We start from the raw sequence: 24326 nt of genomic DNA, 5'->3' as shown, positions 1-24326 counted from the left end.
GTTTTCATATCCTGAGCTTTCTCAGGGCTCACTGTAGGGAATGGCTACAGTCTGATGGCTGCTAGATGGCAGGTATTCTTTTCTTCCTGAGTTCCCTCAAGGCTCACCAGCTCACCATCTGTGGTAGCTGCAATCACTGGTGATGGTGACATCCTCATTTACTGATATGGCAGGAAATACTCCATTTCTCAATTTTTTCTATATCAGAATTTAAAATAACTTTGATTTAATGTTAAAAAGCTAAAATGTAACTACATTTATTCATTAAACCAATCAACCATATAACAAACTAAGCATCTACTATGTGCAAGGATGACTTTTTGTTTTTTTGCCACACCACATGGTACTTGGGATCTTAGTTCTCTGACTTGGAATCAAACCTGTGGCCCCTGCAGTGAAAGCATAGAGTCCTAACCACCGGACTGCCAGGGAATTCCTGAGGATGATTTCCATGGGAGCCCAAGGGACCAAAGTAGGGCTGACAACACTGTTGTAATGGGAAACACAGTGTCTCAGGCTGGAAGGGACTTCAGAAGCCACTTCAGAAGCCATGGGTCACAGAAAGAGAATAATAAAGAAAGCTACACTTTGGCACACCTGATTTACAGGAAGAGCAATTGTTTGTCATGCAAAGGGTCAGGAAGAACTTTCTAAGCACAACGAATAGCATGTGCAGAAGTCTTCGGGCAGGACAAACAAATCCTGATCTGAAATTGTTTGCTCATTTCTTTGTTATTGTCCAACCCTTGCCCCCTAGAATGCAAACGCTGTGAGGGCAGGGGCTGGGTCTGGCTTCATCATATAGCTGCATTCTCAGAAGCTAACTAACTGGATCAATACTTAGTGAATGACTAAATAAAGGATCTCAACTTCTGGTTTTATCTTATTTTTAAAAAATATTTTTTTAGTTTATATAGCAGCCAGGTCTTAGTTGCAATACGTGGGATCTAGCTCTTTGACCAGGTTGCCATGCCTTTCTCCAGGAACCTGGGTCTCCTGCACTGGGAGCATGGAATACCAGCCACTGAACCACCAGAGAAGCCCCAAATTCTGGTTTTATTAATATTTAATTATTATTTTTAAGATTTTTTATTAATATTTAATTATTATTTTTTAAGATTAACCAGGGCTGGGACTTCCCTGGTAGTCCAGTGGGTAAGACTCTGTGCTTCAAATGCAGGCAGCACAGATTCTATGCCTGGGTGGGGAACTAAGATCCCACATACCTGAGCCTGAGCACTCCGGAGCCTGTGCACCACAACTAGAGAGGAGCCCATATGCTCCAACAAAGGATTTTGCATGACACAGTTAAGATTCATGCCACAGCTAAGGACTCAGTTCGATCCCTGGTCAAGGAACTAAATCCCATGTGCTGCATCTAAGACCTGGCTGCTATATAAAATAAATACATATTTTTAAAAATAAAACCAGAAGTTGAGGTCCTTCATTTAGTCATTCACTAAGTATTGATCAAGTTAGCTAGCTTCTGAGAATGCAGTTATCTAATAAAGCCAGATCCAGTCCCTGCCCTCATCCAACGCAGCCAAGTAAATATATATAAAAATTAACCAGGGCCTGTGCTGGATCTTGGGGCTAAAAGAGAAAGAGGTCTGCCCTTCTTCCCCTCAAAGATGGCATGAAACGATGTGGAAAGGACAGAGGTAGAGCTGCATGAGGAGGTTTGTGGGAGCACAGAGGAGGCGTCTATTCTGGCCTGGGGAGGGGGTCAAGGAATGGCTGGGCTCTAAAGACCAAGTGGGACTTTGACAGGAAGTCTGGGATCAGGGAGCATCCAGAGACAGAGGGGAGAATATTGGGGCAGAAAAGAACATAGTGGGTATGGGAGAACCATCTGTAAGTTTTGAGTGGCTGTGGTGTGAGCTGTGATGCTGTTGGGGCCAAAGAGACAAGGTGGGGTGCACAAGCAGGGGTCACATAAGGGAGGGCCTCGAAGGCCAGGCAAAGGTGCTGGGACCTTCTCCTGAGGCCGGCAATCTCCAAAAGTTTTGTTCAAATGAACTTAGTATACTACATGAGCAAAAGCGTCCTTAACTGACATCTCCCAAAGCAGGACAGACACTTAGGATGGATTTTTGTCATTATTGACACCGTTTCCCTCACCTAGTCTGTCTGTCTGACCTTTGTCACGTGAGGTAGCAGAGATTTCCTGAGGGAAGGGGATTCACATGTTGGGGGGTGGGCAGCGGGGCTCTTAGCCCCCGTTTCAGCATTCTGCAGTATAGTCTTGGGTGTAGTATGTGTTTCTGTCAGGCTGTGCTATGTTTAGTAGCTCAGTTGTGTTGGACTCTTTGTGACCGCATGGACTGTAGCCCCCTAGGCCTCCTATGTCCGTGGGGATTCTCCAGGCAAGAATACCGGAGTGAGTTGCCATGTCCTCCTCCAGGGGACCTTCCCAACGCAGGGATCAAACTTAGGTCTCGTGCATTACAGGTGGATTCTTTATCATCGAGCCACCAGGGAAACCCCCTCTGTCAGGCTAAGCAAACATAAACATCATGTACTAGGTTTCCTATATTAACCTAACTAATTGGACAACTGGCTTCAAAATGGGAGGCTTCAAAATATTCCTGCAAAGAAATGGCAGTTGCAGATAATACTGAAGTTACAACAGTGAACAAACAGAAAAGGCTGAAGCTGACAGCCCCTCTCGTGAACCCCTGTCCGGGTCAGTCATGTTGTAAAAAATGTAATAGAATCTGAGGAAAAAAATATTGATCAAAAAGACACTTTAGAGGACGTCCCTGGTAGTGCAGTGGATAAGAATCTGCCTGCCAATGCAGGAGACAGGGGTTCTGTCTGTGGTCCAGGAAGATTCCACATGCCGCAGAGCAACTAAGCCTGTAGGCCACAATTACTGAGCCCACGCTCTAGAGCCTCTGCTCTGCGACAAGAGAAGCCACTACAATGAGAAGCTTGTGACCACAACGAAGAGTAGTCTCCACTCGCTGCAACTAGAGAAAGCCCATGCAGCAACGAAGATCCAGCACAACCAAAAATTCATTCATTCATTCATTAAAAAGACACTTTAGAGACCACTCCTTTAGGCAACTGGAAGCCAATTAATAGTTTTAAGCAAAAAGAAGATACAGACTTATTTGTAGATTCAAGAGATCACTCTGGGAAATTCCCTAGTGGTACAGTGGTTAGGACTTGGTGCTTTCACTGCCGTGGACCTGGGTTTGATCCCTGGTCAGGGAACTAAGATCCACAAGCCACGTGGCATGGCCAAATATATATATATATAATATATATATAAAATATAATATATATGATTATATATGTTATATAATGTATATAAATTATATAAATATACAAAATAAATAAGGATATGAGGTAAAATGTTATACATGGATACATATAAAATCACTCTGGCTATAGGGTAAAAGATGAATGGGACACAGCTAGGCTGGATGCTTAAAGACCAGTGATGAGGTTGGTGCACTGATCAGGTGGGAGTTGATGAGGATTGGAATCAGGTTGTTGGTCATGAGATAGAGAGGGAGAAATGAATTTTACAGCCCTGTATGTGTGTGTGTGTGTGTATATATATATGTATTTTTTTTTTCTTTTTCCCCCCCTTTTGGCTGCACTATGTGGCTAATGGGATTTTAGTTCTCCAAGCAGGGACTGAACCTGAGCCTCGGCAGTGGCAGTGTGGAGTCTTAATCACTGGACTGCCAGGACATTCCCTGTAGCTTTACTGGTGATGATAAAATGGGCATTACTGGGTGGAAAGTGAAAGTGTTAGTTGCTCATTCGTGTCCAACTCTTTGTGACCTCATGGACTGTAGCCTGCTAGGCTCCTCTGTCCATGGGCTTTCCCAGGCAAGAATACTGACTGGAGTGGGTAGGCATTCTCTTCTCCAGAGGATCTTCCTGACCCGGAGACTGAACCTGGGTCTCCTGTATTGCAGGTGTATTGTTTACCATCTGAGTCACCAGGGAAGCCCAAATAATTTATAGATTAATACAACTGCAGTAAAAATTCAAAAAAGTATTTTTCCCCTAAGACTTGACATAGTAACTCTAAAATGATATAGATGTGCAAACATCCAAGACAGTGCAAGATATTCTTTCCTTTTTTGGCTGTGCTTCAAAGCTTGTGAGACCTCAGTTCCCTAACCATGGATTGAACTCAGGCCATGGCAGTGAAACCCCAAAATCCTAATCACTAAGTCACCAGGGAACTTGCACAAGATACTCTTGAAAAAGAATGAGATTTATTAAAAATCTTTAGTAATTTTAACAGTGCACACACAGATCAATGCATCAAAATAGAGAGATAGGAATAACCCTATCTCTCTAGGGTTACTATAAAAAAAAGTGTATTTATGGACACAATGTATGACAGAGATGGCTCTATAGGTCACTGGGAGAAGGATGCACTGTTTCATAAGTCGTGCTGGGACAACTGCTTATCCATTAGGGGAAAAAAAATGAAATAGAATTACTACCTCACACCACATACATATTTGAACCATAAAACTTTGGGCTAACAATACAGAAGAAATTCTTTATGACTTTGAGGGTATATAGGTTTCCTAAAACAAGACAAAAACTGCCATTAACACTACAGAAAAGACTGACAAATTTGAATACATTAAAACTAAGAATTTCTGGAACTTCCCTGACAGTCCAGTGGTTAAGACTCTGTACTTCCAGCGCAGGAGTTCAATCCCTGGCCAGGGAACTAAGATCCCACATTCGGAGCAGCATGGCAAAACAAACACAAAACTCTTAAGATTTTCTAGTTATCAAAAAAACAAGAGAGAGAGGGTGAGAACACAAACCACAAATCTGGAGAAGATATCTGCAGCACATATAATTAGCAAAGGACTAATACCCAGAATATGTAAAGAATTTCTATTAGTTGAAAAGAAAAACAAACCACCTAGTTTTAAACAGGCAAAGACATGAATGGAACTTTTACAAAGAAAGACTCTCAGATGGGTTATAACATATGAATAGATGCTCATCCTCATTAGTCATGGTAGTCAAAGAAACGCAGATTAAAACCACAATGAGGATTCATGTCAATGTATGGCAAAAACCACTACAATATTGTAAAGTAATTAGCCTCCAACTAATAAAAATAATTGGGGAAAAAAAAAAACACAGTGAGGTATCACTTCATACCTGCCAAATAGGCAAAAAAAAAAAAAAAAAATTGGTAGGCTGATAAGGGCTGGTGGGAGTACAGACTGATGCAACCACTTTGGGAAACAGTTTAACATTACCCAGTTAAGTTGGACCTAAGCATATTTGTTTAAGGAATGTGATCCCAAATTATATCTATATCTATCTACACACACAAGCAGTATTCTTTGCAATAGCAAAAAACTGAAACAACCCAATGTCCATCAACAATAGAATGAATAAATAAGTGGATTAAACAGAAATGAAAAAAAGTGAACCAGAGCTATAATATCTACATGAATGAGCCTCAAAAGCAATGTTGAAAGAGAAAGTAAGTTGTAAAAGAATCCACACATTGTATAATTTCATTTATACAAAGACAAAATAGTCAAAACTAAACAATGTATTGTTTAGGATAGTCATATAAGTTGTAAAATCCATTTTAAAAAAGCAAGAGAATGATAAAGACATTAATCACTGCAGTGGTAACTCCAGGGATGGGGAGAAAGGGCATGTAATAATTGAGAACGGTAACAGGCCACTTTTGGGGTAAGGCAGTATCACTTCACGGGAAATAGATGGGGAAACAGTGAAAACAGCATCAGACTTTATTTTTGGGGGCTCCAAAATCACTGCAGATGGTGACTGCAGCCATGAAATTAAAAGACGCTTACTCCTTGGAAGGAAAGTTATGACCAACTTAGATAGCATATTTAAAAGCAGAGACATTACTTTGCCAACAAAGATCCGTCTAGTCAAGGCTATGGTTTTTCCAGTAGTCATGTATGGATGTGAGAGTTGGATGGTGAAGAAAGCTGAGCGCCGAAGAATTGATGCTTTTGAACTGTGGTGCTGGAGAAGACTCTTGAGAGTCCCTTGGACTGTAAGATCCAACCAGTCCATCCCAAAGGAGATCAGTCCTGGGTGTTCATTGGAAGGACTGATGTTGAAGCTGAAAGTCCAATACTTTGGCCACCTCATGCGAAGAGTTGACTCATTGGAAAAGAACCTAATGCTGGGAAGGATTGGGGGCAGGAGAAGAAGGGGACAACAGAGGATGAGATGGCTGGATGGCATCACTGACTCGATGGACAGGGGTTTGGGTAGACTCTGGGAGTTGGTGATGGACAAGGAGGCCTGGCATGTTGCGGTTCATGGGGTCGCAAAGAGTTGGACACGGCTGAGCGACTGAACTGAACTGAACTAAGTGTTTTATTCCATGTACACTTGGATTACCTGGATATAAGTGGTCACAACAGCTTAAGTGTGGGTGAGATGGGGCTGGAAGATGGAGTCAAATTGGAGAAAAGAAGAGGAAGTTGCTTAGACTAGAGAAGGCACCCTGCGGAGAGTGGGTGAAGAGTCAGGAAAGTGAAAGCCAAGGGCACATTGTGTGCAGCAAGGTGGGTTGGGATGCAGGCTGAGGCACGTTGGTCTGGCTTCCCTGACCTCGGCTGGAGCAGTTTCAGCAGAGACCTGGGGGTGGAGACCAGACAACTGAGGACTGAGTGGGACAGCACGGGCTCAGAATGGGTCAACTCTGAAAAAAGTATGAGAGAACAGCTGGGTGGAGGTTGGGGAAGGGGGTTCCTATAAAGATGATAAAGGGTCTTCACGTGGCCATTAAAACCACAAGGAGAGTTTCACAGCCATCAATTTGGTAAAAATTTTTGTCAGTCTGACAAGTGGTGACAGGGATGTGACAAGCCCCGTCAGACATTGTGGTGAGGGGATAAACTACTTTGGAAAACAGTTTGGCAAGACCTAGGAAAGTTAAAACCATGCTTTTAACTCAGAAACTTCACCCCTAAGTATACTTATGACTCAGACACCTACTCAGGTGCACTAAAAGACGATGTTTATTTTTCCATTTATGCAATAATGACAGAATGATACACAAACTGAATGTCAGCAAATAGGAGAACACATAAGTTAATCATGGGATGTAGACAATGAAATGCAACAGCAAAAATGATTACATTCTAAGTCTATGCATTACTCTTACAAATATAACATCAACAGAAAAAAGCAAATTGCTGAAGGATAAGTACAGTACGTTACCATTCACATGAAGGTTTTAAACACAGAAACCGTTCTAAGAAGCATTTAATGATTTCTACATATGTAGTAAAAGTATAAAAACGTATACAAATTTAACTAAAATCAGGATAGTGGCAGGAGGGTGGAAGGCCTACGATGTGCTAGAAACTTGACATGTTGCAGCTTTACTTATAATCTGTATGGTAGCTATCATTCTGCCCAGTTTACAGAAGAAGAAACTGAGGTTCAGGAAGGAGAGCTGGTTGGGATTTCAGTTTTACCCGGTTTTGACATGGGTTTCACTGGTTGAACGAAGGAAAGAATGGAATTTGTTCTTAGGCCTCTCTCCGAGATCCCTTTGCTACCCAGTGCGGGAAGTGGAAGGACCGCTTGGGATAAAAACTGCTTTCAGCAGAGAGCAGAGTCCATTCCGGTCCCGCCCCTGTGCGTTGGACCCCGCCCCGACGGCTCAGCTCGCTTGGGACTCATGAATATGCAAGACGGGGGAGATATTTAAAGGCGTCGGCGCCACGCGCAGGTCCCTACCCGGCGCCGCCCAGCCCGCGCCTCTTCCCAGCCCTAGGCCCGGCCCCTTTCGCCTGCGTGCATCACTCCGTGCGGAAACGCTGCCAGCATGTCGGACAAGCTGCCTTACAAAGTCGGTGAGTTCCAGGACGTGCAGCCAGCCGCATCTGCTCCGCACCCGCTGGGGACCTCTTGGGGCGGCGGCCGCGGGGCCGACCTGGGGCGCTCAGGAGGACCCTCTTGAATCACTGGCACAGCGCGGTCTTGGCCGCGCGTTGCCGCATGGGGGTTGGAGTTCCCCCGCCGCAGCTAGCGTGTCTTGGCGTGCGGCCGCGAACTACAAGTTCCGGCGTGCCCCGCGAGGCAGGGTGCAGCGGCGCGGGCTGCGGAGTGGCGAAGCGGCGGCGTGTTCCGCGCAGAGTCGCCTGGGGCAGGGGGCAGCGCGCACCTGGCCCTGGCTTGGGACCAATGGCACCTGCCGGGACCAACCCTAGGGAGCCTGGGTCCTGCCTCCTGGGCCTGGACCGGCTCCTTAACCAACTGGGTGGTCCCGGGCAAGTGCCCACCCCTCGTTGAGCCCCCCACGGGGAAGGCGAGGGTACTGGGGCCCCGAAGGGCGCGTGGGGGAGAGGCCTGGAGACTGAGCCCGAGGCCGGCAAGTCCACTCACCGGCGACTTCCGGCTTGTTACTCAACCTCTGGGGTCACTCACTTGGCCAACAAGAACAATCCTACAGAGAATCTCGAACTTTTGGAGTGGTTAGAAAAATCCTGCTGTCTTAAGTATTGAAGCTGATACACTGATCGTTAACGTTTACTGGCGTTTACTGTGGCGTGGGCACCACTATCTACCTTTCTTATGGATTAATTCATTTTATTCTAATGACTTTTTAGGGTAGGGACTGTTACTTTCTCATTTTATGGATTTACTGAGACACAGGAAAAATGGTAACTTGCCCACACTCTTAAAACTGGGAGGTGGTGGAGTAGGTGCACCCAGGCCGTGCTCATCTTTTCATCACTGTGTATAAGTGAACACATTTGGAATAACCCTAATGACCTTTCAGCAGAAACCGGTTCAGGCTGGCTAGAATTTTTAAAGTAAATCCAGCACACCATTCAACCTGGAGAAAAGCATTAACATTTATGGAGCACTTCCTATGTATCTGGGGATTTGCATTTGTTTACAGAATGATCTTTAGGGGTGGACTTTTATCCCATTATACAGAGGAAGAAACTGAAGCCCTAAAAGGAAATAACTTCCAAAAACTCTCTGGAAAATAGTAACTTACCAATAGTAGTTTATCAAGTAGCAGGCCAGAGTAGGTTATTGTCCCTGTTGTGTGGATGAAACTGAAGCCCAGAAAGATTAAGCAAGGTCCAGTGGCTGAGCTGGAAAAGGGACTTGTTATTACTATGGAGAGAGGGGGGGGTTATGGGTTGAGGGCTTTGGGTTGTGTGGGAGGAGATAAGGCTGCATTTGGAAGTGGAGGAACTTGGCTAAGTAGGGTTGAAAGGAAGCCTCCATCAGGCATATGGCATCTTTAATCCTTGGGCTCAAGGAAGGTTAGGATTATTCCCACTTCACAGATGAAGAAACAGACTCAGAGAGGGTTTTGCTACTATTCTTGGCTTGTCCTAGGACAGGTGTTAACTGCAGCCTCTGCAAGTCCTCAGCTCCCCTGGGCACCAAAAACCCCAGAGCTTAGACTGCCAGACTCCTGTGCTCTTGGAGTTGAGGGACTCATGAAAACACTAGGGCTGGCACAGCTGTATCCCGAGGGCAGTGAAAGAGTTCTTTTCGCTAGAGGGACAGCGGGTGGCAGAGCGGGTGGAGCTTAGGATGGGACAGGAATCATTGTCTGCTACTGAGCCCCTCCCAGGAGCCTCTGGCTCTACCAGCTCGGCCTGGCCACCAGTCCCACCCCTACTCTTGACTGGCTGTCAAACCTGGGGCAAAATAACTTCTGTGAGCCTTTCCTCATTGGTAAATACAGGACTTGACTAGGTTCAGATTTGGTTTTGTGTTTTTTTTTTTTTTGGTTACCCGTCCACTGCCAGCCCCTTTCATGGACCTTCTCTCATTCAGTCTTAACAACAAGGATGGTCAGTAAACATGGCTGACCCCTACTCTGTGCCCAACCCATCTGAGTACTAGAGATACAATCTGTTTTGTAAGTGAGGAGATCTGCCCACTTCTCTGTCTCCACAGCTACCACCCCAGTCCTGGGCTCCCTCCTCACAAGTCTCCGTGAGTCTCTTGCTTCGTAGATGCTTGCAGCAACCAAAGAAGCCTTCTCAAAAGACAAGTCTGGTCATGAGACTCCCCTTAAAACTACAGGAATAAAATCCTGACTCATCACCTTACTCCCTCTATTAGAGTCACCGTGGCATGCTCTCAGTTCCTCCAGCAGCAGTATACCAAGTTCTTCCTTCTTTCCTAAGCACCTACTGTGTGCCAGGCACTGTATCAGGTGCTGGGGAGGAGCCTTCCAGGCTAAGAGAGCTGCTTGGGTTAAAGCCCTGAGACGGGAATATGAAGACAGTAAGGAGGTTTGTATGGTTGAGCAACTAGTGAGGGGGAGAAAAGGGTAGAGAGGTGGGCAAGAAGGGTGAGCAGACACCTGGGTATGGCACTATGGCCATGTGAAGAGTTGGTTAGGGGAAGCCATTGGAGGTTGGCTTGCTTTTTTACTTCAGCAGAAGAATGGAGGTGATACATTTTAAAATTTAAAAGTTTGTTTCTCTGACTTTTGTGGGGTATTGTTTGGTTTTTTAAAGATCTAACTTTTATTAGGTGATTCTTGAATCAGGCAGCATCCCAACTAGCCACTTGAAGAGCTCTTCCTGTGGGGTGTTCTACTTTCATTTTAGATTCAAAGGATTCATTAACAAAAAATCTGCTTATTATACACAAACAATTAGACAGTTGTTAAAAGCAAAGAAATAGAAACAATAGAGAGGGATAATAGCATATACATCACCAAATTGGGTTGACAACCTACATCCAAACTTGAACAGTGCTGGGAGATCCCAGTACCAGCAATCTGGAGTGTCAGTTGGGAAAAGGGTCCCAGGCAGTGGTCCACCCCATGGGTGAGACTTCAGACTGCAGTTTTGGGGGCTCCTGCCTGTAATCCCAGGCTGCAAGCTGATATCGTCAGTTTGCACGCAAAAATGCAGCTCTTAACTTTTACAAGGCTGTTTGTTTCCTCTGGTGAAACAAGGGCCCCAGGGTGGGGGTGGGGGTTTGGCCAGGCCTCCAGGGGCTCAGGAAATTCCAAGACCCACTCCCTCTCTTAACCTAAGGTGTGGCTTGACTTGCTGGTAACCAAAACGGGCACATAGTCCATGCAGGGTCAGAAGTCAGTCAGAGGGCTGCTCTCCTGCTTCTGAAGCCTGAACAAGACGACCTGCATCTTCATTTCCCTAGCATGGGGAGAATAGCAGGGAGACCAGTGAGGAGGCTGCTTCAGTGATTCAAGGTGGTGAGATGCTGTTGGATTGCTCATGTTTGGGATGTTGAGACAACAGTGCTGATGGGTTGGAAGAGGGTGAAAGGGGAAAAGAAGAATCAAGAAATCATAAGTTTTTGGCTAGAGCAGCTGGTTGGATGGTGGTTTCATTTCCTAAAATGAGGAGACTGGGGGAGTAACAAGTTTGGGGATGAGAAAAAGGAGTCATGAGGCCTCAAACTCAACACGTTATCTAGATGGACAACCAAGATGCTGAGTAGGCAGTTGAATTATGAGTCTCAGGTTCAGGGGAGAAGTTTGGGCTGGAGATGAACAGGTGGGAGACACTGCTGTAGAAAAGGTATTTCAAGCCATAAAGTGGGATGAGCTCATCTGGTAGGAGAGAAGAGGGAGATGATGGAGCCGTGAGGGCCTCCAAACTTTGAGAGTCTGTTATAGGAAGAGGAACTAGGAAGGTGGAAGGGAAACTACAGAAAGACAGGCTAAGCAAAGCGATTCCGAAGAAGAGAGCACTTAGTCCTGTTGGTGCTGCAGGGAGAAATGTAAACATGGATAATTCACCAGTGGCTATGGGGCCTTACGGAGACCTTAGGAGAGCAGTTTTCATTGGAGTAGTGAAGTCATCAAAGAGGTAAGAGGATATGGGATATTGAGTGATCTAATGGAGCATATAGGATTCCCTGGTGGCTCAGCAGTAAAGAATCCGCCTGCCAATGCAGGAGATGTGGGTTCGACCCCTGGGATGGGAAGATCCCCTGGAGAAGGCAGTGGCAACCTACTCTAGTATTCTTGCCTGGGAAATCCCATGGACAGAGAAGCCTACTGGGCTACAGTCCATGGGGTCGCAAGAGCTGGACACGACTTAGTGACTGAACCACCACCACTGTGCCATTTTATATAAGGCAGTTGAGCATCTGAGAATTTGGGTATCCATAGAGGTTCCCAGAACCAATCCCCTATAGGTATCAAGGGATAACTAATAGCATCCATTGAAGCCGGAAGATGTAGACTAGGGTCAAAGTCCAATGATAATGCTAACCAAACCCCCAAATTCAGCAGTTAACCCACCAGTTACAGGCAAGGTGGGTTTGGGTAGATCTCTCTGTGGAAGAATGTGCTCCCTGCAGGCAGGTTGGTTGCTTGAAAAAGAGGGGAGACCTGAACTGTGCATGCCCAGTTTTTTCCTTCTAAGTTTACTAATTAAACTAAGTAAACCTCCCCTGGGGTAGAGAGAGGCCAAGAGCTGTTAGTTACACAGATGAGTTCCCTACAGGTGGGAAGAAGTGACAGGGGTGGAGAAACATTTCTCTGTCTTCAGGGAGATCAAAGAATGGTGCTGAGTCCAAGGTGTTAGGTTATATCACTTAGGAGTGTTGAAGTCACCAAGAGTGGTGATTAGGAAGATGGAGAACCAGGAGCTAAAATCTTGAGGGAATGAGGAGGTTGGTAGGTGGCAAGCAGTAAGAGGCATGTATAGGCTGACAGCTATTTATTTTTCAAGGGAGCACTTACATGCATTGTAATCATGTTCTTCTGTGTGTTTGTCTTAGTCACTCAGTTGTGTCCGACTCTTTGCCACGCCATGGACTGTAGCCAGCCAGACTTCTCTATCCATGGGATTCTCCAGGCAAGAATACTGGAGTGGATTGCCATTCCCTTCTCCAGGGGATCTTCTCAACCCAGAGACTGAAGCTGGGTCTCCTGCATTGCAGTCAGATTCTTTATCATCTGAGTCACCAGAGAAGTCCTTATGTTCCTGTGGGATTCTTTAATTAAATGTGTTCTCCCACAAGGCTATAAGTAGGCTGCGGCTAGGCAGGGACCATGTCTTTCTTTTTTGACTGCCCTGGCTCCAGGAAATCCTTGTTGAATCAGTGAGACTGCAGCCAGCCTAGTGTTTCGAGTCCACAGGGGATGAGTGCAGAGTGGCGGGTGCTTCATGGTTGATGGGATGAAGTAGCTCATGAACTTCCGTCCATCCTGCCCCTGCAGCTGACATCACCCTGGCCGCTTGGGGACGCAAGGCCCTGGACCTGGCAGAGAACGAGATGCCGGGCCTGATGCACATGCGGGAAATGTACTCGGCCTCCAAGCCTCTGAAGGGCGCCCGCATTGCCGGCTGCCTGCACATGACCGTGGAGACTGCCGTTCTCATTGAGACCCTCGTTGCCCTGGGTGCTGAGGTGAGGCCTGAAGCAGCAGTTACAGTCTTGTGTCCCCTCAGGCCCAGCAGGGGCTCCAACTCCAGCCTTGTCACGGGGCGCCCCTCACTGTCATTTGTGGTGACTGTTCTGCTGATTTACTCTCACTGGGAAGATGGCGTCTGGTCCCCCTCAATTCACATTTCTCCAGACTGGTGAAGCTCTAGCAGGAAAGACTCAAGCCCAGAGCCCTACTGAGTCATCTAAGGGTCTGGTTCCCATAGGCCTTCCCGGGGTCACGTGCCTGCCCTTGGCCAATCATGGCTGCTGGAAAGATGGTGCTCTCTGATTGGTTCAGCCTGGGTCATGTGTACCAATGATTGCCCCTCTTCCAAGTTCTCTGAAGATGTTTCACGGGGGGCGGGGTTTGTGGTGGTGCAGGGAAGCCAGAACCAATTAGTGAGTCCAACAGGGCTCAGTCCTTGGCCTACTTCTTTCTTTTCTACACTCACTGTCTTCAGTGGTCTGATTTTATGGTTTTAAATATTGTTTATGTGGTTATGTCATAACATAAACAATATTTATATGATATGGTACATCATATCCAGCAACTAATGTACCATCTCCACTTGGAGTTCTGATTGATTGACATCTCAACCTCAACATGTCTAAACAAACTCATGATTTCCTACACTTCTTGGTGTCTTCCCCGTGTAAGCAATTGCAGGCTTCAGCCTTACAGGTTCTCTCCGTTCAAGAACCTGGGGTCATCCCTGACTCCTCTTTTTCTCTCTTACTCCAACAAACTAATCCTCCCAACAAATCCTGTCAGCTCAGCCTTCAGAATAATATTTATCCCCTCCACTGCTATAGTTGCATATCTTGTCTTAACACTAACAACAGCTTCTTCATTTGTCTCCTTTCTTCCTTGTGAAGCCCTTCCCCCTCCACATGGCAGAGCCTTGTTTTCACATAAGTTAGGTCTTGTCACTGCTCTGGCTCCCATCTACTCTCCAGGGTCCCCAGCCTATGGTTGCAGAACCGTTGGATGTAGATCCCAGGCGTCTCATCCCTAGATTCAGGGCCTTTTCTTACCCCTGTCTAGTGACCCTGTTCTTCTGACCTGGCTGTGACCAGCCCTGTCTTGCTGGCTGTTTCAGGTGCGGTGGTCCAGCTGCAATATCTTCTCCACCCAGGACCATGCAGCAGCTGCCATTGCCAAGGCTGGCATTCCAGGTGAGTCCTTGCTGATACAGGAGGGGGCTCTGCTTTTCTCTGTTTGCTTCACTTCACTTTTACTGCTGCAGACCTCCCTACAGCAGGGGAGAGGAGTCAGGGCCACAGAATCCTAGCCTAGAGACCCATTGGAAAAAGCCGTTTTGTCCAGCTGTCATCTCAGATCCTATTGAAAGCACTTACTTGCCCTAGTCAAGTCAGTGATTGGGAATCACATGGTGTTGAAGAAGGGGAAGTTCCTTAAAAGGAGGATGTGGGTCTGTTTCCCAAAGAATCAGGGAGGGGTATGGGGCAGAAAAAGAGTCCCAGAGATCCACTGCATAGTATCTGATGGTCTAGGGTACTGGGGAAGGCCACAACCAAAGAGGAAGGACTTTCTCACAAGCTGCTGGAGAAACAGAAACAAGTCGGTTTGGGCTTGGGGAGGGGCTTGGGTTAGGTCTGACAATGATAAAATAGGACATTCATTCACAGTTCCTTCTAACCAGCTGCAAGTGGAAAGTATAGAGTTGGGGAAGACCTCTCCAGCGACTGACCAAGGATCGGCATGTCCCCAACTCCTCAACCTAGTTTGGACTCCATGACCCCTTTCTGGAAAGGCCTTGTTTTCAAGACTATTATCTGCCCCAGTTTGAGGGAGGGGAAGCTGGCCTCGCTTGGCAGGTGTCTTTGCTCACGGGAGGTTCCTGGGAGCCTCACACCTGTGTTGCAGTTGTTCCAAATGATGGGGGTAGCCTGGGCCGGCAGTCGGGAACACTGGGCTCTGTTGCTTGCTCAGTAGCGCCATGCTGGGACTTCTCCGGTGGCCCAGTGGTTAGGACTCGGGGCTGCTGGTGCAGGGGGCCTGGATGTGATCCCTGGTTGAGGAACTAGGATCCCACATGCTGTGTGGCCAAAAACAGCAACAGCAGAGTGTCATGATGAGTGACCTGGGCACATCTCAGCCCCTCTCTGGGAACATCTCAGCCGCTTCTCTGGGCATCTGTAGGTGATGATGATGGTAATGCCAACCTCACAGGGTTTCTGTGAGGACAAATGAGATGGGGGCAAGAAGCAGTTAGAGTAATGCCTGACACAGAGAAAGTGCTCCATACACAGTAGCTGCTGTTAGTAGACTTTGGCCAGACGTTGCCTAGGATAACCTACTACGGAGACTGCGGGCCCATCAGGTCCTTTCAGTGCAGAATGAAGTCTGGATCTTGTCTCTTGAGTCCACCTAATGTGGCTCCCTCCTCCTGTCACACCTCCCTCCCAGCAGTAGGCACTGTGGGTAGGAACCCTGGTCACTGTGAGCTGGGGGCCCAGACAGATGAGGGTAGGAAAAGAAAAAAAAGAAAAAAAGAGTAAGAGAGGAAAGAATTCTTTCCAGATACTTATAAATAGGGGGTCTGTGTTTGGCTTCTGTCTCACTTAATCTATGCTATTATCGACAGTGAAACAGTGATTTGCCGAAAGTCACACAGCTGGGCAGTGCAGAACCAGGATTCACACTCTGATTCCTCTGGCTCCACATTGTGTCCTTAGCACTGCTGAATCCTCAGAGAGGCTGGAGGTGGCTGGGGATGGAAATTAGGAAGGAGGTAGTCTTGAGTCTACCTAGGTGGGTCCCTAGAGCAGGTGCCATTGTGAAGGGCCAGCCCTGACGTGCTGCTCACTGTCCAGTGTACGCCTGGAAGGGCGAAACGGACGAGGAGTACCTGTGGTGCATTGAGCAGACGCTGCACTTCAAGGACGGGCCCCTCAACATGATTCTGGACGACGGTGGTGATCTCACCAACCTCATCCACACCAAGTACCCGCAGCTCCTGTCAGGTGAGTAGGGCGGGCCGGTGGGCTGGGTGCTGGTGGTCTAGATGGGTCTTGCTTGTCCACATGAGAGCAGCAGGCCTGGCAGGACTCCCAGTGCCTCAAGCAGCAGATTGTGTGGAAGATGGGATGTCCGCAGGCTCCTGTAAGCGTGCTGGGGCCCATCTTCTGGGCTGGGGCAGCTGGGGGAAGGCTGGCTGAGATGATGGCCTGAGGGCAAGCATAAGGGCAGGGCTGAGAACAGCTGGGAAGCTTCCTTAATAGCAGGGTGGGGAGGGAAGTAGGGAATGTTATAGTGAGTGCAAAGGCCCTGAGGTAGGACAGGATCGACCTTTCAGGAAACAGAAAGTTAGCCAGCTTGGCAACTTCCTTCACTGGAGCCTCAGTGAAGACCAGATGTATAAAGACTTTATAATATATTCAGCAAGAGAGTTGGGCTTGATGCTGAGGGCAACGGGAAGTAACTGGATGGTATTGAAAAGACGTCTCTGAAAATACACGTTAAGTGTGGCTGCTTTGTAGAGGATGCGTTGTGGCAGGGACGAGGGCAGCGGGGATGGAGAGTCTGCAAGTTGTTGGGAGATAGAATCATGAGGCTTAGTGAAGGTGCCGACTCCTCCCTCATGCTGGCCCAGGTGATTAGGTGGACTGTGGTATAGGTTCCAGAGATGGGAACCCAGAAAGAGGAGCATCTTTGGAAGGCAAAGGTGAGGAATTCCGGTGATGAGTTCAGTTGTGGGCTCTCTTAGGCTCTTAGAGTCCCATCCCAGAGGCCACTCCTTCCTGGCCTAAAATCTGTCCCCTCCCCTCTTGTTCAGGCATCCGAGGCATCTCTGAAGAGACCACAACGGGGGTCCACAACCTGTACAAGATGATGGCCAACGGGATCCTGAAGGTGCCGGCCATCAATGTCAACGACTCTGTCACCAAGGTGAGCCTGGGGAGCAGGAATGGCTCCTGCTGTTGGTCTCCAGAGTAGCTCAGGAGTAGGCCCTGAAGGGGGCCCCCGGGGAGGCTGCCGATGAGGAAGTTAGCCCTCACTTGGTGGGGAAAGGCGTTGTAGATAGAGTGATGAGTGCATTAAAGAGACAAAGGATTACGCAGTGATCCTCAGAGCTGGGCATCGGGAGGTTTAAAGTGAAGCAGATTCTTTGGGCAGTCTCTCATAGTTGATCCTCAGGAAGCCTTCTGGACTGGCTGAGAAAGACTGGGGAGAAAGTGGTGGAGCTGAGCAGGGGCAAGGGGCACATGAACACTCTAGCTGGTGGGGAGAAGTCCCAGGAGGTGATCAGCCCAAGGCCCAGCAGGCTGAGATGTTGAGAGTGGGTCTGAGGCCCCAGGGCTTTGCCTGCCCCCATCCCTGCCTCGCCCCCTCTCCTCTCAGAGCAAGTTTGACAACCTCTATGGCTGCCGGGAGTCCCTCATAGATGGCATCAAGCGGGCCACAGACGTCATGATTGCGGGCAAGGTGGCAGTGGTCGCGGGCTATGGCGACGTGGGCAAGGGCTGTGCCCAGGCCCTGAGGGGATTCGGGGCCCGCGTCATCATCACGGAGATTGACCCCATCAACGCACTTCAAGCTGCCATGGAGGGTATGATAGAGCGGGGGTTGGCCGTCAGCTGTGGGCCAGAGGAGGGGCGTGGCCATGCTGGCTGACCCACGGGGGCTGTCTCTACACAGGCTATGAGGTGACCACCATGGATGAGGCCTGTCAGGAGGGCAACATCTTTGTCACCACCACGGGCTGTATCGACATCATCGTTGGCCAGTAGGTGCTGGTGTGGTGGTGGGGGTCCTAGGGAGTGAAAGAGGGGGCAGGCGTGGGGCTGCCCTTGGTTGCTGACCCTGTCTCACGGACTGAGGCTCCCCCACAGGCACTTTGAACAGATGAAAGATGATGCCATTGTGTGTAACATTGGGCACTTTGACGTGGAGATCGATGTCAAGTGGCTGAACGAGAACGCTGTGGAGAAGGTGAACATCAAGCCCCAGGTGAGGAACCCCAGCCCTGCCAGCAGGCTCGGCAGATGGAGCGCCGAGTGGGGGCGTGCCTGTGGGCTGGCCGTCGAGGAGGACAGATGATGAGTCTGGCGACCTGGGCAGTGGGGTGGGAGGAAGAGGTTTCAGGCTGCTTAAATTGGAATCTTGGAGGGAGGCCAAGGGTCCTCGTTTTTAAAGCTCCTTGGAGGATTCTGATATGCAGCTAAGGTTGAGCACCACCGCATCTGTCTTACTGATTGATTTCATTTTTGGCTACTCTGGGTCTTCGTTGCTGCATGCAGCAGCTTGCGGCGGTGCACAGGCTTCTTGTTGTGGTGGCTTCTCTTGTGAAACATGGCCTCTCAAGCACAGGCTCAGTAGTTATGGCACATGGGCTTAGTTGCTCCGAGGCATGTGGGATCTTCCTGGACCAGGGATCAAACCCATGTCCCCTGCATTGGTAGGCAGATTCCCATCTACTGGACCACCAGGGAAATCCTACATTCAGCTTTTTACTAAGCATAATGATTGAGAACCTAGGATCTGTCCTCAGACTGTCCAGGCTCAAATTACAGCCACTTTGTAATGTCTGGCTCTGGAAAAGGAACTTAACCCTTTAAACTTCAGTTTCTTTATCTGTGAAATGGGGATAATACCAGTACTTAATTTATAGGATTGTTAGTAGAATTAAATGTAATTTTTATATATTGTATACACACACATACAGAGAGTTACGTGTGTAACTGTGCCAGTAATAATATTAACAATACCATTAGCTAATATGTAGTACTTAAACTAAGTGCCTTGCATATGTGAGCTCTTTAAATTTTCATAGTAGATGTATGAGGTCTGCAGCTCAGAGTTGTTTAATAAATACTGGCTTTTATTATTAATTGTGTATGCCAGTCCCTATGCTGGAGGTTGTTCTAGGGCAGTCTAGGCCCTTTGTGGGCACTGCTGGAGGCAGGGAGGGCTGCTGGGCAGAAGGATGGGATGAGGATGGGGTGGACACTGGGAGCAGCGCCTCCCAGTCCTTATCGCTCCTCTGCCCGCTTGCAGGTGGACCGCTACTTGTTGAAGAACGGGCGCCGCATCATCCTGCTGGCCGAGGGCCGGCTGGTCAACCTGGGCTGTGCCATGGGCCACCCTAGCTTTGTGATGAGCAACTCCTTCACCAACCAGGTGCTGGCTCAGATCGAGCTCTGGACCCACCCAGACAAGTACCCTGTTGGGGTCCACTTCCTGCCCAAGAAGGTGGGTTCCTACCTGCACCCCTGGCCAAAGGTCATGTGACCTGGGCTCCCCAAGCAGGGCTTGCCTGAGTTCATATAGTGCTTGCCTCCACTCTTGAAGATTTTAACAGGGTCCCCCTCAGGGCAGAAGTCATTCTCTCTATTTAACAGAGGAGAAAGTGAGGCTCAAAGCAGGGAATAACTCTTGAGTAGCTGGGCTGGGTGGTGAGAAGAGCATGGGCTTTGGAGAGAGACACATCCAGGTTTGAATCTCAGCCTGTGTAACCAGGTTCCTTAACTTCTGAACCTCATTTCCTTCTCTGTAACATGAAGGTAATAGTACCTCCGTAAGGATTGTGAGAACTTCCTTAGGTCACGGGTCACAAACACACATGCCCACTAAGGATGAATGGGCTGGAGGGGAACTGACCAAAAAACATGTGCCCCAGTGGAAGGGGCTGGCTGCCTATTATCAACCTGGGCCCTTTGGGTCAGGGCTCCTGACATTTCAGAGGAAGCCAGATATAAATATTTTTGTGTGAAATACTCAATTTTAAATATAACTGGGTGGGTAAACTTGGACTTGTTTGTAAGCCAGATGCAGCCTACAGGCTGCACGATTGTGGCCTTGGAATGGGGTGATGCTGCTAACACACTGAGCATGGCCTCTGACATTCTGTGAGGGTGTGGTCAGGGTAACCATGACAACATGGTCAACATGAGGTCATCTGACGTCAAAGGCAGTGCTCGTCCTAACACCCCACGCGCTGCCCTCCCTCGGGTCAGAATGCTGTGTTTTCATGCTGACTCTTTAGCATCGTGGGCAAACTTGGTTTTGGTACTTAGCTTGATTGGGCCTCAGTGTCCCTCTCAGCTAAGTGGTAAGAGTAATTCTTACTTCCAACCTTTGACTACTGGTGAGGCTGTGATGGAGTCTTCATATCTCTCCTCCCACCCTTTAAGAAGCTGGTTCTGCCAACTAATGAGAAGTAGGAAGAGGCCGGGGTGTCTGTCCTCCGAGCCAGCCAACTCCTCTCCCCCCTAGTCTTCCTCAGGTACCGCCTTGTCTGACCAGATGTTTCACCTGTGAGGGCCTCAAGGGGCTGTCCTGTCCTGTGCTGCCTGCCAGGTCCCCATACTTGTTGTAGGGTTAAAAAGCCTCATTTGACCCCTCATCTGATCTCAATTGGAGGAAATAGGGCTGTAGTGGGAAAAGGGGCAGGCCTCTGAGATGAGACCAGGGTTGGAAGTGAAAAGGTAAAGAGCTCACCTCCTACCCCAGCACCTGGCCCCATCCTTCTCTCCTTTCTCCATCACTGCCATGGCATGGGTTGGGGACATGCTTCACACTCACGTGCAATGTGTGGGGCAAGGGATTATGTATCTTGGTTAACCATAATGACAGCATGAGCAGCCCCCCCCCCATTTATTAAGGTGCCTGCACCATGCCCTCTTGAATATCAGTGATCTTTGTAAGGACTGTGAGAGATCCAGCCTACAGATGAGGGAACTTAAGGTTCAGAGAGTGACTTGCCCCCACAGCTGTCAAGTATTGGACCAGAGTAGAACAGCCGGGTTGTTAACCATTACAACACACTGTGCTCCAGGTGCGGGGTGCCATCCAATGTGGGGTGCAGGCCAGGCCAGGCGAAGGGAGGATTCACTGTGTCCTCAGGTCATTGGAGACCTTTATTCTGCCTCCAGAACTGCCATGGCCTTAGGGCTAGACTCTGTTCCTGCCTTTGCCTGCCTCTCCCCAGTTTCTTCATTTGTTAAATAGAAAAATAAACCATGGCCTCCTCGTTAGGGATGTTTGCCTCTAATGAAACAGTGAATGTGAAACCACTTGGGAACGTAAAGCTCTCTGGGCTGTGAAGTGAAAGTCGCTCAGTCGTGTCCGACTCTTTGCGACACCACGGACTCTATAGTCCACGGAATTCTCCAGGCCAGAGTACTGGACGGTAGCCGTTCCCTTCTTCAGGGAAACTTCCCGACCCAGGGATCAAACCTGGGTCTCCCACATTGCAGGCGGATTCTTTATTAGCTGAGCTACCAGGGAAGCCACCAGGGATCTGGGTTGTGGTTAAAGGCGATTGTGCCATTATGGGATGGTGGGATGGGACTTGAGTCAAGAAGTCAGCCAGGCAGGGCTGCAGTCATCTGAAGGCTTGACTGGAGCTGGAAGAGCCGCTTCACATCATTGTGGGCAGGAGGTCCTTGCCACATGAGTGTCTCCTCCAGAGAGCTGCTTAAGTTTCCTCATGAGATGGCAGCCGGCTTCCCCCAGATCCGGGGGGAGAGCAAAGGAGGAAGCTGAAGTACCTTTTAGCTCCCAGTTTTCAAGCCCCGCATCATCATTTCTGCTTCATTCTGTTCATTAGAAATGAGCCACTTGAGGGGTGAGAACTTAGGCTCCACCTCTTGAAGGAGAAAGGTGTTTTATGAATTTATAGACAGATTTTTAAGGATATATTTGGAAGGCGGCTGTGGTCACCACTGCTCAGGAAGTACTTTAAAACAACCACAACCAGTGTAATCCAAAAAAGAATGCTATTGGTTCTGTAATGGCAGAGTGTCAGATTCAGACACTGGATCTGGGGATTCATTGGCATTGGAGCTCTGTCTTTCTCTGTTTCTTGGCTCTTTTGTTCTCTCTGCATTCACTTCACTTGTCAAATAGACTTGCTATTGGTGAGCTGAGACCGATGGCCTCCCTGTTTAGGAATCCCGAGAGCCCCTGTCATGAAAGTATGTCCTGTTCATTGATAAATTCCAGGAAGCATTTTGGTTGGCTGCTTAGGTTGATGGAGGGTGAAGGAGGAGACCTAATTGATGGTCCCACCAGGGCTGCCTGGAGGGGAAGATCTAATTTGATTCCCCCTTGAAGAAGAGCTGAGCAGCCCAAACCCACACACATCCACTGTGAGGACAGGATGATGTAATATGCTTAACACTCAGCAGATGTCACAATAGAACCATTCTTGCCTCTTTGGGCAGCGAGAAGATGGAGGTTAGGGGTCCCAGAGCATGGCACTGATTCCAGCTTTTCCTGTGTTTCTCCCCAGCTGGATGAAGCCGTGGCTGAAGCCCATCTGGGCAAGCTGAATGTGAAGCTGACCAAGCTGACTGAGAAGCAGGCCCAGTACCTGGGCATGCCCCGCGAAGGCCCGTTCAAGCCTGATCACTACCGCTACTGAGAACCGGGCCTGCCCTTTGCCTTCCAGCTGCTGTCCTTGCCTGGGTCCCACCTCTCCTCCCCAAGAGCAAATGGCACCACCTTTGAGATTGGTTTGATAATGTTCCCCATCGATTCCTTGGGGCTTGTCACTCAGTCTTTGGCCTCTGCTGCATCCCTCATGCTGTTCCAAGTGTGGCAGGGGGAATTGAGAAGTCCCTCCTCTAGCCCTGGTCATAATGGAGGTACATGGGGGTTACCCACAGGGAACCATGAGCTCAGGGGTTCAGGAACTGCTCACTCAGTCCTTCCTTAAGCTGGAAGTTGGCAGTGGTGGTCAGAAAGCCCATGCACTTTACCATCCAGGCCTTTACTTGGCCTGTGGACTTTAGACTCATGTTCTTGGTTTACAGGTTCATTGGTTCCTCAGCCCAGGACAGATGAGAAGGAGCTGTGTCAAAGGGTGTGGAGGAACTGTGGGAGTTTGAATGCTCCGGAGAGCCTGGCTTAGTGCTTAGCATTCTCTTAAACCTCAGAACAATGAGGTTGGTACTTTTAGTCCCTATTTTACAGGGGTTGGAATATATTGTTAAGTGAGAAAAGACAAGAGGAATGACAGCCAGCGGTTAAGAGGGGCCAGAGAAACGTAAAAGCACATTGTAACTTGATGGTTCCCATCATAGCTCTGGGTCAAAAAGAGGTTAATTTGGTTTATAATGTTAAAAGAGAGCAAGAAGGTGGGTTAATAAAAATTTTGGTGCCTAAAAGAATTTTGAGCCTTTATTTTATAGAAAATCCATTGCCAACAATGTGTGGTGTGAGCCAAGGGGTCTGATGTGCTGTAATAGTCTGCTGTGTTGCAGTGTGGGGTGATAAGAGCTGGGCAAACCCTTGGGCTTGAAAATGGGTAAAGTGAGAGAACTCTTACATCTTCAGGTGTGTCTTTTGCAAACAGCCTGCTTTTTTTTTTTACCCCACCTAGACTCATTTAATAGGTGAGTTTTGCCTATTTATATTTATTGTAATCTTGGTATTTATTTCTTCTACCTTATTTTTTTCTGTTCCAATTTATATTTTCTTTTTCTCCTCATTTCTACTTAGGATTGATCCAGTACTCCTTCGGGGACTGTTATTTATTGAGCACCTACTGAGTGTTAGGTGTTTTGTAGTTTATTTTTACTGTCCTCACAACAAGCTTAGTAATATTATTCTAATTTTATAGATGAGAATGAAGACTTAGAGAGATTGTCTTTCCTAAAGTCCACAATTACAAGTGACCTCATCAGGACTCAAATCATAGGAAGGGGAGTGGGAAATTGGTCTGTCCTGTTCGCCTAAATGGTCATTTACTGAACCCCGATTCTGGTCCCGGAAGTCAGAGAGAAACAAGAACCCACCTGGGAAGGGTAACTAGAGCTTATTAAAGGGTCATGGAAGGCCTTTGGGATATTTGAGACCTAACCCACACATGTGGGAATCTCCAGCTAGAAGGAAAAAGTGGGCATGCAAACAACTTTGCCTCCTCTTGGGCACTTGCCTTCTACCCAGCTTTAGAGTT

The 24326-nt window shown here is 48.1% G+C and overlaps 1 protein-coding gene across 2 annotated transcripts; it reads left to right on the top strand.

Annotated features, from left to right (window-relative positions):
* The first annotated feature begins 1661 nt into the window (after nt 1-1661).
* Nucleotides 1662-23538, top strand: AHCY (adenosylhomocysteinase). 2 transcript variants are annotated; one of them, XM_043884355.1, is made up of 10 exons: nt 1662-1679; nt 13190-13380; nt 14499-14574; nt 16237-16386; nt 17199-17311; nt 17765-17972; nt 18062-18149; nt 18256-18373; nt 19421-19615; nt 22659-23538. In XM_043884355.1, exons 2-10 carry the CDS (start codon nt 13246-13248, stop codon nt 22788-22790), a joined length of 1215 nt encoding a protein of 404 aa, XP_043740290.1. In that variant the 5' UTR covers nt 1662-1679; nt 13190-13245; the 3' UTR covers nt 22791-23538. The 2 variants fall into 2 exon arrangements, with proteins under 2 accessions (XP_043740290.1, XP_043740289.1); XM_043884354.1 differs by lacking the exon at nt 1662-1679 and adding an exon at nt 7706-7859.
* Nucleotides 23539-24326: the final 788 nt, after the last annotated feature.

The sequence above is a fragment of the Cervus elaphus genome, chromosome 23, assembly GCF_910594005.1.
Source record: "Cervus elaphus chromosome 23, mCerEla1.1, whole genome shotgun sequence".
NCBI classification, from domain to species: Eukaryota; Metazoa; Chordata; class Mammalia; order Artiodactyla; family Cervidae; genus Cervus; species Cervus elaphus.
The sequence above is the reverse complement of the archived record's forward strand: the minus strand, read 5'-3'. Positions and strand labels throughout refer to the sequence as shown.